Below are 15,341 nucleotides of genomic sequence, written 5' to 3'. Positions count from 1 at the left end.
CTGAAGGACACTCCCACTTCCCTCCTTTACCAACCACCAATAAACGGTTTTTACACCCAAGAGGAAGGTTCCGGGCGACGGCTGTTGGCATTTTTACACTCCCACGATTAGATTCTGCTGTTGAAAATCGGATCTGATGACGGGGAATTGAGATTCATGAGATTAAGGGAGTTGAATAATGCACGATGCTCTGCCACTGTGCAGAGAGAGAGAGAGAGATAAAGTAAAAAGCAACTCAACCGGGATAGATAAAACATTTTTTTTCTTCTGCAACTTCAGGTGTTATGAAAAAAGTTAAATTGTCAGTGGAATTGGCCGAAACTGGTACTATTTTTACTCTGGTGTAGATATGTTGCAGTCAGCTCGTGGTGTGTGTGTTCATTTGTTTTTGTAAGAGGATAGTTGGTGATGTCACTAATCCCAAGCTCAGGGAATATATGAAATGCCATTGGTGTAGTTTTCTCTTTTTTTCTTTTTTTTTTCATCCAGAATGAAAAAGACAATCCAAAGACGAAATGAGAGAAAAACAAATCGAAGGGAGATAGTTGGAGAAGTAGAAGCCAGACATTTTCTTTTTGATCAATCTTAATTATCTGTATATACTTTGATGACAAACATTTTCATCCGGGTATTGTTGACTGTTATCTACCTGGGTCTTTTCAGCCTTAATTAACACCTTAACTCTTCTGTCCATTTACATTCTGGAGACATAGATAGACAACTTACTCCCATACAGTGCCTGAACCATTGTAAGTCTCTATGCTTGAAGTGACATCGTATCTAACAAGGTTTACTCACACTCGCCCAACACCAAAAGAAACTTAAATGTTATTAATGCAGGGAAAAGGGTATATTTGTCTAGTAACTGTGTTTTAAATTCTACTTAACGTCTGAAGTCCTTACCAGCACGCCGGCTCGTCTCTCTCTCTCTCTCTCTCTCTCTCTCTCTCTCTCTCTCTCTCTCTCTTTACTTACCTCCTCTTTCCCCCCTTCTCTCCCTCCATTCTTTTTTTTACCTATCTCCTCCCTGCCTTCTCTCCCTCCCCATCTTTTCCTCCCTCCTTTCCCTCCTTCACACCCCCTCCTGGTTGGCCAAGGATGTACGTCACAAAACTCGCTCTTCACGGCGACTCTGACGTTACTAATTGGTTCTCCGGATTTAATTTTAGCCACACCACACCCGCTCGTCAGGCGGCGGTGGCTGCCAGCGAAGGAAATTGTTGCTAAATCTGTCGCTGTGAATTTCTCCACCGTTCTCACTCGTCCATTACAACAACGTACACACACACATGTACAGAATAGGCTAGATACACACGTAAACATGCATGCATGTGTGTGTGTGTGTGTGTGTGTGTGTGTGTGTGTGTCAAGCGCCAGATACAACACTAACACCGATCTATATGTCAATTTACCTATCGTTTCTCCCCGTGTACGTGTGTATGTATTTCTGTGTGTATGTGCGTACGTCTATGCAGCCACAATGGTAACAATACTTCTCTTATCAGACTCTTGACCTTAATGTAGAGGACCAACCACTTGGGGAGGGTTAAGGACCTGACCTCACCAAACAGAGGAGGAGAGAAGGATAAGGGAGGTAGGTAGTAAAGAGAGGAGGAGAGAAGGATAAGGGAGGAAGGCAGGAGAGAGAGAAGAGGGAAGAACGAGGAGAGAGGAAGGAATGAGTGAGAGAAGATATTATAAAGAGGGAAGGATCAACTGGTAATGACTTAGATGTTTAATGACGTCATGAGTGTTATTATTGTTATTATTATTATTATTATTATTATTATTATTATTATTATTATTATTAGTGCATAAAATAAAACATGTTACTTAAGGTCGTCGATATATATATATATATATATATATATATATATATATATATATATATATATAATATATTTATATATATATATAATATATTTATATTCCCACACAGAGTTAATATTACCACCGGGAGTTTTACTGGAAATATTTTCTTCCTGTGTATTATTTTTTGTGTTGAGGTAAAAGTTATTTCCCTCGTTGTATAAATCTAATGAATGCATCTAAATACTGCGAGTGTAGAGTGTGGTGTGAGGAGGAGGGGGAGAGAGTGAGAAGGAGGAGGAGAAGGTATGTGGAGGAGGACTGTGAGAGTGAGGAGGAAGAGGGGAGAAGGAGGAGGAGAGTAAGAGTGAGAAGGAAGAGAAGGAAGGATGGTTGTATCATGACTCGGCTCCTTCACCTATACTCACGTCCCTCATTTATTTATTAATATTTGTTATTCAAAACACACACACACACACACACACACACACACACACACACTTCTATGACGGTCATTTTAAAGGTGATGCTATCCCAGCTGCTGCCGTCAACCATTACAACCTCCCTCCCTCCCTCTCCCATGTTTAACACAGTCCCTTTCTCCCTCCCTCCCTCCCTCTCCCTTTCTCGCTTCCTCCCTCCATTCTCCTCTCCTGCCATCCTTCCCTCTCCAAAGCTTGTTGTTGATCTTGTTGTTCACTTCGGCGTTGTTCAGTTTGATGAGAGCAGTGTGGCTGGTACATAATCATCATGTTCTAGTAAATATTCAGATAGTGTGCACTTGTCATCAGAGGGCTTTGGAATACGTACACTAAGCTGTAACACACACACACACGCACACGCACACGCACACACACACACACACACACACACACACACACAATAATATATGTGTGGGAGCCGCCACCTTTGTATTCTGTGTTGGGTTTGTTCCCGCCCACGTCATACCTCCCTGATAAGCAGAGAGAGAGAGAGAGAGAGAGAGAGAGAGAGAGAGAGAGAGAGAGATACTGTGGAGTAGATGGTAGATCGTGCTTATTATAGATAGATACAGATAAAATAATAGATAAATAGATAAGGAGCGTGAAAGAGGGGGCAGGGAGGGAGGGAGGGAGGGAGGGAGAGGCACCTATACCTCCCTTTGCCCTCTCCTTCTCTCATCGTCACCACCAATAACATGTTTTTCGTCTAATATTTTCCTCCTACCTCAAACAACCTTTCTTATTTTCCATACACAGTGTAGATCTTCACCTTCTCCCTCCCTCCCTCCCTCCCCTCTTGATCTTCACCTTCTCCCTCCCTCCCTCCCTCCCTCCCTCCCCCCTTTCGTGTTTCCCTCAACTGTGTAAAAAAAAGACCTGTCTATTTTTTCCCCTGGGCGATACTTCTCAAAATGTTAGGTTAAGAGGCTAGATGTGATCACCTTATGCAAATTTCCAATTTTGTCCTCTTCCAACACAAACACCGTAGAGACGTAGTCTTTTGTAAGTGAGTTGTGGGCGTGGGTGGAGAGGGGGTGGGTGGGTGGTTGTTTATGGTGGTGTGTGTGGTAAGATGGTTGTGGTCTTGGTAGTGGGTAGAAGTGGTGTCAGTTGGCGTGGGTCATACGCCAACGTTAGTAAAACACGGCACACCATGTCCGTAGAGTTTACGCCCACGAATAAATGTCCTGCGCTAACAATACAGTATATTGGAAATTTATCTTTTTTCCTTTATTGATTTCTGTTGGTACACAAGAAGTCGGTTTAAAGTGTTACTCGTCGCCTCCGTTCTTCCCTAAACGTCTTTTGGGATAACTTCAGCTCCCAGTTTTGTCAACATTTTGGGAGAATATAGTCAAGCATTCCTCGTGTGTCTCACCTTAACGTATATAATATTCCCAGCGACGTGTTGTGTTTATCAGTAAGAGGAGGAGCTGGAGGAGGACTTCCTGACAGCAGGGTATTCAGGTAACAAACCATGCAAGACATCATTACCGCCTCCCAACACGATCTTAAACTTGGTCTTAGTCACGTCTGGCAGAAAGGCGGTATTGCCTTGCCTCGTTGAACTCAACTCAACCCTAACAACCTGAAGCTGCAGCCACACGACTAACGACCTAATGGCGGGAGATACTGGGGTAATAGTTGCTTACTGGTATTGTTTTAGTGATCCCTTGAAGGTGCATTAACATGTACTAGTTCCAGACTTGTGGCTCCTCTGGATTCACAGCTTCGGGTTATGCAACTCTTGTGGAATGTGTGTGTTTGTGTGCGCGCGCGTGTGTGTATTTCTCTCCTCGTTATAATAATTACAAACATAACATCTAAGCTTCACTGTAGAGACAAAGGGGAATATAAAACAAGTCAAACATGTATTAAAAAGATGCCATTTACGGAAGACTCTTTTGAAGATCGTCTCCAGTCATTTAGTTCTCTCTAAACCGGACACTCGTAAACCGGACACTCGTAAACCGGACACTCGTAAACCGGACACTCGTAAACCGGACACTCGTAAACCGGACACTCGTAAACCGGACATACATAAACAGGAAACTTGTAAACCGGATTCTTATAAACCATTGTAAACCGGACTCTTATAAACCATTGTAAACCGGACTCTTATAAACCAGACACTCTTAAAACGAATGAGTACAGACCAAAGAGCTGAAGTCGAGGTGACAGACAAATTAAGCCAGACTTGGAGACGACCCAAGATGCCGCCAGATAATTGATGGTGAAGGAACTGTGAAGAGGTTTGAGGAGGGAGGTGGGCGTCTTGTTAGAGTTTAAGACGATTGTTTCTCAAGTTCCTGATATAGTCGAGAGAGAAGAGTAGAGGGAGGGAGAAAGAGAGAAGGATAAAAGAAGAGGGAGAGAAAGAAGAGAAAAGAGAGAGAGAGAAAAAAGAGAGAAAGAAGTGAAGAAAGGTTGAGAGAAGGGAAGAGATAAATGATGATAAATGGTAATGACCTATGAAGTAACTAATGTAATTTTAGCATTTAATTGGAGCCTCTTTACTATTTTGTTATAAGTACAGATCCTTTTATCCAGTCCTAAAGACCTCCTAATGTAAATACAAAGCCTCACTATCCGTCACTTAATACCCAGTCAAGTCCCGTTTTGCCGATCAGGTCCACAAACTCAACAAATTCTTGCCTCTGCCATTACTCTCCTGGAAACTGTCTTATGGAGGAGGGTTGAACTCTTGGGATATACCTGAAGGTGCAGGAGGAGATCTCAGACATAACGAGGTGCTCCCAGACATAAAACTCATCCATCCAGATCTTGGAGACAGTGTCCTAGATGAAGGGAGACGAGGCGGGTAGTCGTAAGAATTGAGCTATAGATTCACGAGACAGTTTGCGAGCTGTGAAAATGACCCAATTCTTACGCGATTGACTCGACCCTAAGAGAGAGAGAAAAGAACCGATGTCTTCGTCTTTCTTTGAACCTTTCTGAGATAAGATGAAATATAGAATGGAAAATGTGAATACAAATATAGAGGCATAGAAAAAATTCAATAGTTTATATAGTAAGATATACAGGGTGTTCGTACATACCTCTTATAAATCAGGAGGGTTTATTCCTGAGACAATTTGGTCATTTAGTCATTTATCTTCGTCTCAGGAATATACCTCCTGAATTATGAAAGGTATTTACGGAACACCCTGTATGTACGAAGAAAAATTACGAAGAAAAATTTAAATAGTTTTATATATATCAGTATAATCGTCATCATCTCAGCAAAAATGATAAAATTGCTTTAAAAAAAATTCCCAGTAATTGTAAATATTCAGACGAAGAAAATTCCTATCACATTCATGTCTTTGGAAGCAGAATTATGCACTGATTCATCTTCCTGATAAGAGAGGAAATAATTTAGGATTTCGGGGTAAATTATATCCGCTGTTGGATGAATGTGAGGGGGGAGGTGGCGAGTGAAGGTTGAGTCAGAACTTTCATGTTAATGGAATCCTGATTTAAGTGAGGTACGCTTTTGAGGACATGTCATGAGTGAGTGTTTATGATTTTGAGTCAAACGGCGCTAGTTAACATGTAATAATAATAATAATAATAATAATAATGATAATGATAATAATAATAATAAATAAGTAAAATTTATCCTTCCACCATCCCCTGCCAGCCATCATTACATTACGTCACATAGCTGAATAACAGACCATCGACGTGTAAGGCGTCTCCGCTTCGTTGGTCATACTGAGTGACTCTTTTGGTCATCGTTGAAAGTCTTAGGTCTCGTGTTCCGAGTCACGTGGCCACGTTTTCCGGATCTCGTGGCATTGGTCTCTAATTAAAAAGTCAATGAGGTTTTGGTAAAGTTTTCAATTATAAAAATCAGTTTGTGACTTTAATGCAAGATCTCTCTCTCTCTCTCTCTCTCTCTCTCTCTCTCTCTCTCTCCTAGTCAACGGCGTCTACAGGAGACATAATTGCCCTCCTTTACAGATTAAAACCTTTCTGTATGTAAATAAGGGATACGCATTTAATTATTCCCTCGTTAGCAACTCATTTCGTGACGTCATCTGGCCGAAACCAACAACGACCCAGAATGGCACTGAGGTTGTTTACTCTTTACAAGCGTCGGGGTGGAAAATAAGAGAGAGATGTTTGGATTAAAAATAAGTTGTGTTTGGATTAAAAAAAAAAGTGTTTGGATAAATATGTAGTTTTTTTGGGAGGGGGTTAAGAGAGCGGCGTTTCGATAAAGAGATGTGTTTGAATTTTTGAATAAAGGTATTTTGGAGTTAAACAGAACATTTGGATAAAAAAGTGATATTTATATGTATAATAAAAAAACATACATGATATATGGATTTAAAAAAAGCGGTGGTGGGGGTATTTGAAAATTTAGCATCGACTGTTTGAACTTCAATTCCGTTTTCTGTGAGAGTTCGTGGAAACAAGAGCACGATACTGGATGAAAAACTCCTTGATAAAGCATTCGTTCCTTCTGGGTTAATCAAGAAAAGAAAAAGACAAATAAAAGCATTTCACTGGCTGTAAAACTGATGAAACACGTAACGGAAAATACTGCCCAAAATAATGTTATTTTAAAAGGAGTATTTTACCTTTTGTGTAAATACGAAAAAACTCCTCTGTTCAGTATCTTGTCAAAACAGGGTAGATTATTACGATGTTTTGTGTATGACGTTACTAATTTGTCTTCTATTCATGTATCAGTCATGCTTGTCTGTCATAATTCCCCCATGTAGCCGATGATAATAATAATAATAAAAATAATACGTGACCTGATGGGCAACACTCAGAACTCTTGGCCAGCGAGCACCACCTCGTATGAAAACATCTTCAAGAGCATCTGGTTTGTCAAGGCGGAACAGAACACTAGGCAACTTGTAATTTTTTCTTCAAAGTCTTTATATTTGTGGATCGAAGGTGGTGGAGATCCCTGGCGCGGTGACAAAACTTGAGACACACTTCACAATAACAGCTATTTTCTTGCGTGTTGCCCTGAGTGTCTTGAGATGCGGTGGTAGGAGGGACGAGGGGATTACGTCATGAAAGTCTCTCTCTCTCTCTCTCCGGCTCACGGTCGACCCAGATCTCTCAACCACTACCACTACCACCCTCCTTCAGTACCTCCTCTTCCTCTTCTTCATCCTCCTCCTCCTCCTCCTCTTCATTCTTTTCCTTCACTTCCTCCTACATCACCATCGTCATCTCGATCATATTCACTAGTACCGTCTTCTCCCCAACCTTCATTTCCCTCAAGTTCCGTTTCCATCTCTTCCACCGCTGTTTCCTTCACCACCTCCTCCTCCTCCTCCTTCATCACTTCCGGCTTCCCTCTTACCATCTTTAAGATCACACACACACACACCTCCTGCTTCATCGTCTCCTTCACTTCCTTCCTCTTACACTCTCCTTCACTATCACCCCCACTTATTCTACCTAGTCAAATCCTTTCTTTCTCTTGCTTCCTCTCTTTCTTCATTTCCTAATTCGACACACAATCTCTTTTCATTATCACCACCATCATCATTCCTTCATATTTATTCGTCTCTTCTCCCGTCCTTCTCTTTTTCATCTCCCCTCATCCCCTCTCCTTCTTTCCTCCTGTTTCCCGATCTCTGTCTTTCATCCCATTCCTCTTTCTCTACCTTTCCTCCCATCCCCCTTTCCTTCTCTCCCCCTGTCCCCCTCTGTCTTCCTCCCATCCGTCTTTTCTCTCACTCTCCTCCCGGCCCCTCTCTCTCTCTTAACTCTCCTCCTGTCCCTTCCTTCTCCCTCTCTCTCTCCGTCCTTTTTCCCCTCTCTTCCTCCCGTCCCTCCTCTGAAGCACTGGCCCCACCACCACCTTGTCCTGACTCAGCATCCTGCAACAAGATCTGAGGAGTTCTTTCCCTCACTTCCAACACCTTGAGGAGTAGAGAGAGAGAGAGAGAGAGAGAGAGAGAGAGAGAGAGAGAGAGAGAGAGAGAGAGAGACCCTCTAAACATGAGAATTTTATTTTCTTGGATAACTTTTTTCTCCAGATAAAGAATTTATTTTTCGATTTCTTATTTTAGCTATTGTTTTTGTCTTCATTGTTTATAATAGATTCTGTTTAAACTTTCGTTGTTGAAGGCCACAGTATGCCCCCAGGAGATAGTAGGGAATTTACGTCTATAATATTTCCTTTCATTCATTATAGGTCAAGATTCTACTTATTGCTTTTATATCTCAAGGAAACAATTCGGTAGTTTAAGCTTTCACCGTTTTTTGTTTTGTTATACGTAAATGTTGTTCGATAATGAGGAGTTTACTTTCATATCAGCGACAGACAGAAAGAAAAACAGAGAGACATAAAGTTAGACAGAGAAACAGAGAGACAAAGTTAGACAGAGAAACAGAGATAGAAAGACCAACAAAAGCGCCAGACACAAATGAGGCTCCACACATTATTCTTCCGAACCTTTGATGATTTTTTTTAATATTTATGATTATCTATCCAGTACATATGTTCCACGACCATTTCTGGCTCGAATAACCCCACATTACGGGTCCTGCCTTATCTCTGGTCTTGGGGGTCTGTTTTAGTGAATCTTTCGCGTGAACTTGAGAGAGAGAGAGAGAGAGAGAGAGCGAGAGAGGAGGAGGCGGGTGGCGTCTTCAAGATATGAATAAGGGTCTTGTCTCAAAGGTCCCCAGAAGACAAGACGCTTTATTGAATTTAAAGTGCCTCTTTACCGCCAAGACTTCACTAGGTCTTTGAGGTGGTGATCGTGAGAGTCGCGGCTGTGGTGGGGGGAATATTTCGCCTGTCGAACACCCCAGATAATATTAAATTTCCCTCTGCCGGGGATGTGTGTGCAAGATAGTATAAAAAAAAGATAAAGTCGAATATCGATCATTCTTTAAAAGAAAGTTAGGTGACTGATAGATAAGAAACTGAAGAATAGGATAAATTAAAACAAGAGAACGAAAAAAAGACACTAGGCAGAAGAATACTGAAGAAAGTGATCGATTTAGTGAATATCTTTCCTCCTAAGACACGTATCTCACTCTGGGTTTTAGGAAAGATCAATAAATTATAGTACACTCACATAATTCCTATCTTCTTTGCTGAGCTTCTAGTCTCAGTGTTGAATATTAGTAAACAGATGTCTATAAATTGATACAGAAAATTATACGCAAAAATAAGGTAACGGTGAAGAAGGCCCACATGGCAACAGGTTTTGGTAATGGGACACAGAAAGGCCACAAATCTGACCTTAATTTGCGGATTTCCGGCGAAAGCAAAACACAGCCATCGGTTTCCCATTAGTGTTATCGCCGTCCTCGTACGCCGCGACCTCTGACTCCCATGTGGCCACGCGGCCTGTGGCCTCGCCGGATGTTTTTAACGTCACAGTCATAGAACAAGCGTTTCGTTGTTATAACCACAGATAGGGGCTCGGGACACCTCTGGCACACAGTATCGTCTAACCTCACCAGAGTGTACACACAGTAGCTATAACCAGGAGTTACTTGGAGCGATACTAGGGTTAAGTGGAGCTACAAGCCCCAACAAGTGAGTGAAAGAACACAGTGATTGTTTGTATGACGGTGAAATGTTGTCAACTACATACGTGCATAGTGTAAGGCAATTTGGATAATAACCATACAGAATAGTGTATTTACTAACTGACGTATAATGTATGCATGTATACACTTCTCCAGGTTTTGATCATATCAATCGATAAACGTTGCGGGTTTCTCTCACCCTTAAGACATAACGTCATCTAACTGTCGAACCATTCGGCAGTTAAAGTCGGTGTTGGGGGCTGTTGTTGTTCATCAATGGTCCTTTTTCGAGGTCTGGCGGGGTCTTCCACACGACCATTAGGTGCAATCTGGGGCTGGAGAGCTGCACTGATGGTCCTCGTGTTTGTTGTGACGGCAGGGAAGTGTTGTGAGGAGTGTTGTTCTGTGCCCTACTTGTCATCACCAAATATGTCTTAAGTGTTGATTTCGTTTATCCTCACCAAGTGTGTCTGAATGTTGATCTCTTCTGTTCGCTGAGATCTACAGGTGTGATTGTGAGAACTTAGTTGAGATAATTACGATGGACCAATCGGCGAAAAGAACAGCTGAAGATTAAAGTGGGCATGTTAGCAGAAAACACACACACACACACACACACACACACACACACACACGGCGAAAACCATGAAAAACAAAGATTCAAGTAGTTATCCTTAAACTCTGTTGGAAAGGCCTACCGAAAATACGCAAGCCGACACATACTGGCTAACATGCTGATATAAACACCAACGCCCACTGGCAGAACAACAAGCTGCTGATAATCACTGGTTGACAACACGCTAATAACAAGCTGATAATAAACACTGGTTGACAGCAAGCTAATAACAAGCTGATAATAAACACTGGTTGACAGCAAGCTAATAACAAGCTGATATAAACACTGATTCACATTGGCTGACAACAGATTGACACAAGTACCCTGGCACACAGTAGGTGGAGATAGGCAGAAACAATGACGCCCTCACATAGTGGCTCACAGACATTTACTCCCGACAATAGCCCGCCTCACTCCTTAGTAATGAGCTTCTGGGGAAACAAAACAGTGCCCGTGGAAAATGCATCCCACTATTACACACACACACACACACACACACACACACACACACAGGGAGAGAGAGAGAGAGGTGGAAGGAATTCTATTAATGTTTTTCACAGTTAAAACTTCAGGCGAGTCACAACATCACTTCTTTTAATGATCTGTAGATGATTCTTTCTGTAAATGTAGCATAACCATTGACATTCTATTTAGTAATAAATGGAAATATGTTTATAATGAATCACAACAAGAATTTATATGACGAAGATCAATGGATTCCTCAGATGGGTTCATATTATATTCTGTTCTAACTCGATGTAGTTTCAAGTTTCACCGACACTCGCTCTGTCATTAAAGTCTTGTGTAGTGTGAGTCTTATACTCTGTTTCAGTTTTACGTGAAGGAGAAAAGTTAACAGATATTGTTTAATGAATGGTGATAAATTTTCAGATGTTGTAGTTACTTTATTCTGTTTAAAGATACACTGGAAATGTTTCACACATTGTAGTTACTGTCTACTGAGTAAGAATATTTCTATTTAGCTTCACGTGTCATTTTTTTGTGTATTAGAAATTATCACCATGGTGTAACCTTCCATATATACAACCTTTGTGTAGAATAAAGTATGTATACTAATGTAATCTTAAAATGTAATGTACAGTCACCTCCAAAAAACCTATCGACTCTCCTCCTGAACCACGAACCACGAGATTCAGACTCATGAACCCGAAGCATGAGGGGTTGGTGGATTGGGAGGAGATGCAACATGATTTTTGTTGCTGACTGTACAGTATTTTTGTAGTTATGCAGGTCAACATAATGTAGTCACTTTGTGTGTATTAATTTTAGTGTTTTGTTCACAGGGTTCCTTTCCTGGGATGAGGAAAAGGCGCACGTGGACATCCACAAGGAACTCGCTACCATCGCAGAACTTAACTTGGAAGGAGAAGAACAGAAAGGAGGTGAGTCAAACCAGTTTCTGTGTTTTGTTTGCATATATTGACGGGCCTCTCTTGTCCAGCTTACGTATTGTCGGAGTAAATCTGCCTTGTGGGGCAGACATATGACCACACTGTTAGTTTCTTTTCTACAATTTGTTTAAAAGAAGCTTGCGTCACAGACGATGTTTTTGAAGACAATTTGAATAATATTAATACATTGTTTATTTCACTTAAAGATTGGATAAGGTATTTTCTATTTTCTATACTCGGCATGCATAGAGATGACCACTCTCTCTGGCATTCCAGATTTTACTTTGTTTTTAATTCCATGAAGTTAAGTGTTAATTTATGCCTGGTATTGCTAGTCTAATACTGAAGTAGAAAAGTTATTACTGTTACATTTGAAAACTGGAAATTAAAGTTTCAAATGATAAGAGCAAAGAGTACAACACTGTCACTTACATATGCAAGTATGTATTTCTGATCTTCTGTTTGTCAACAATACTAACACTCCACTACTTGCTCACACACGTACACAAAAACACTTAGAGCAACGCGACCTCTTCAAAATGTAGAAAATAATTCTCAAGCGTTTGTCTTAAGGTGGATTGATCGATAATATAGAAGATCCATGCACATGTTAATCCCTTTACCCTTCAACAGTCGAGCTGCTAATCCAGTATGCCAAAAATTCTGGCTAAAATTCCTCAACTCTGTAAGAAACGGCTGATCAAGCATGCTATAAATTACTAAAAGTTATATCCCTTGTCCCCTCTAAAAGAGAATGGCTGAGTCAGAATCCTCCAATATCTAAAACTTAATTCCCCTTACCTTTATTCCATAGAATGGCTGATCTGTTATGCCGTAATTGTACAGTAGAAACTAAATCCATTTTCCCTCTAGGAATACAGTGGGTCTGAAGTGCCGAAAGCTTAAAACCTAATTTATTTACCTTTCCACAGGAGAACGGCTGATCCAATATGCCACCGAGAATCTGGTCGCAGAGGTGTTGATCCACCCCCAAGTCAACACCCTGCAGCAGTGCCTCAAGAACCTCCTCTCTTCATTCACCAAACACAGACACATCATCCATGCTGGCTACGCCTTTGCGGGTTCAGGGTCATGGATGTTACAGGTTTGTCCTCTTAAATTCGAAAAAACATGATTTTGGAACTGGACGTACTCTTTGGGATCCTAACAATTGAGGTTTTACAAAGGCATTTAAGTAGAATTAGTGATCCCAAAACATAATCTTTCTACTCGTAAAAGAATTTAAATCGCTGCATAAGTGAAATCCATTTTAATTCTAACATTCAGGTCAGAATAAGAACAACGATTCAGTAAGCGCTCTCCTGAACTAATGTCTTATCGTCTCAAGTAATCGTTTACGTATAATAAGGAGGTTATTGTATGTACAGAAGAAGTGCAATGGATCTTAAGAGTTTTTTTTTATTAGTCTTTCACCTGAGTTAGTCTTGATACCATGTTGGAATATTTACCGAACTTTTAAATGAGTTTGAATATTATAAATTTGTCAGTTAATTGAAGGATTATTGAACTCATGATATAAAACAGGATTTCTGTGTGATATTTTGCAGTGTTTTTGGACTTAGATATCTAAGATTTAAGGACTTAGTGTTAATGGATGACCCTTGAAATAAGTAAATCCATATTCTTACACTAGTTACCTGTAAATTTTAGATGCTTTTATTATGCTTTTTTTCAGTTTAAAAATATTTTCATCAATTTACACATGATGCTGCCTTGTTTAATATCAGAAAATAGGGCTAATTAATATTTTTTTAAATTTTTATTTTGTATCATTAATACATTATTTACAATCCCACAATGTCTCTTTTATCATTCATGTGTAAACAAATAACCAGTTTACACGAATGAATTACCTAAGGTGTATTCTGTCTAATATCTTAACATATTAGAAGATCTGGTTTCCTTGCTTAGATTCCTCAGAGGTTTGCTTGTAGTACAGTAAAACAGTTCATGATTATGTACAAGTTTACTCTTTCTTTGTTAATGTAATACTATATTAGGATTTAAATATGTGTGCAGTAGTTGTTACAATCCACACTGCCACATATAATAGGTTTTAACTTGTCATTAGAACCAACTGTTTCGATAATTATTTACATCATCTCGCATCTTGCAGGACGGAACATTCTCAGTGGCGGACCTTATCGCAGCCTTCAGCGAGTATGAGGTTCAGCGGGTCCTCCACGCTTACGAGAATTGCATTACCATTGACATCCACTGCGCTGCTGAAGGCCAGTGGTCAACACATTTCCTTGCCAAGGAATCATTCAGGTATAGTAAATGTTTTTTTGAATATTGAGTGTAAAACCACTGTTGGACCCCCACCAGCCCTAACAGTACACTAATTCTTAAAGCTTAATAGGAGACTGGTGTTAGGATTGGTGGTTTAGCATATTCCCGGTCAGCCGCAGAACTCCCTTATTATTGAAACCCAAAGCTTTTTCTTATAGTAAGATGTTTTGGGTTTCAAATATAAAGAAAACTTGGAACTAATACAAATGTTTATTCAAACTTAGCTTTATAGACTCTCAAACATAGCACACACAGGCACTTAAGCTTTCTGGATAATACTTTTTATACAGCAAATGTACATTCTCTGGAGAATTTGCTTATACAGTATACACAAACCTCTATTTATAAGTCTTTAGTATCACCACAAGCGCAACACTACTGTACACCTTACAACTCTGTAGGATTAAACAAAAGCACGCTCATTAATAGACCTTACGATAACCTGTAACTGAGTGGTGGCAGTAAGGTGAACAATTACAGTACAGTACTTGCACTCTGTAAAATACTCAACTATGACTCAAGACTTCAGAATTAATAAATTTAATTCTTACACAGTTTACCGAGTACAGTGTACTTCATTTCATGGAACAATAAGCACTTTCAGAGAGGCATCATGAATTCTTAGTAATTTTTCTAAACAAATTCACTTGGTGCTCTCTAAATATACTCTTCAATTAATTGAGTCCTTGCTCATACTACAGGGAATTTTACAAGTGACAAGAAGTCATGCACTGCCTTCACACTTTCATGCTGGCGGCATGAATTCTTGATAATTCCTCCAACTTGTAAGAGACCTCTTATTTCTTTACATCAATATACTATAATCACCTGCAAATGTTACAGTATAGGAACATATAATTGAAGACTTCCTGAGTAAAATTAAGGAGGTTGAACATGTTGAGTGCATTGTTTCATAGACATGGGTGCCTGGAATATTGTTCAAATTAAACACTACTGTATTATAAATCATTTCTCTTACCTAACAACTTCTAAGCATATGCGTGAAGTTACTAACATGCGAGATAGCCCCTTAGCCAACAGAGACAGTGCAGAAATATATATATATATTTTTTTTGGGGGGGATCACTCAGCCCGTTCGTCAAAGCAGCATCCTCGTACCCTAGCTGTTAGCGGGAAAGTGATGCGCCTCTTGGCTATTCAACTAAGCTGCTATGCTCTGTCTCT

At 40.1% G+C, this 15,341-nt stretch overlaps 1 protein-coding gene across 50 annotated transcripts in view; it reads left to right on the top strand.

The window, feature by feature from the left end:
* The first annotated feature begins 11,737 nt into the window (after positions 1-11,737).
* LOC121861916 (microtubule-associated protein futsch-like) overlaps positions 11,738-15,341 on the top strand; it is a 43,966-nt gene continuing 40,362 nt past the window's right edge. For 49 of the 50 annotated variants that reach the window (XM_042359827.1, XM_042359833.1, XM_042359825.1 and 46 more), the window contains exons 1-2: positions 12,805-12,948; positions 13,981-14,135. In XM_042359827.1, coding sequence (XP_042215761.1) covers positions 12,940-12,948; positions 13,981-14,135 — 164 coding nt within the window. In that variant the 5' untranslated portion in view covers positions 12,805-12,939. Of the gene's footprint in view, positions 11,835-12,775; positions 12,949-13,980; positions 14,136-15,341 lie in introns of those variants that run through there. The other variant, XM_042359819.1, reaches the window with a different exon arrangement.

Source organism: Homarus americanus, unplaced genomic scaffold (genome assembly GCF_018991925.1).
Source record: "Homarus americanus isolate GMGI-L3 unplaced genomic scaffold, GMGI_Hamer_2.0 scaffold11407, whole genome shotgun sequence".
In the NCBI taxonomy this organism is placed as follows: Eukaryota; Metazoa; Arthropoda; class Malacostraca; order Decapoda; family Nephropidae; genus Homarus; species Homarus americanus.
This window is presented reverse-complemented; position numbering and strand designations above follow the sequence as displayed.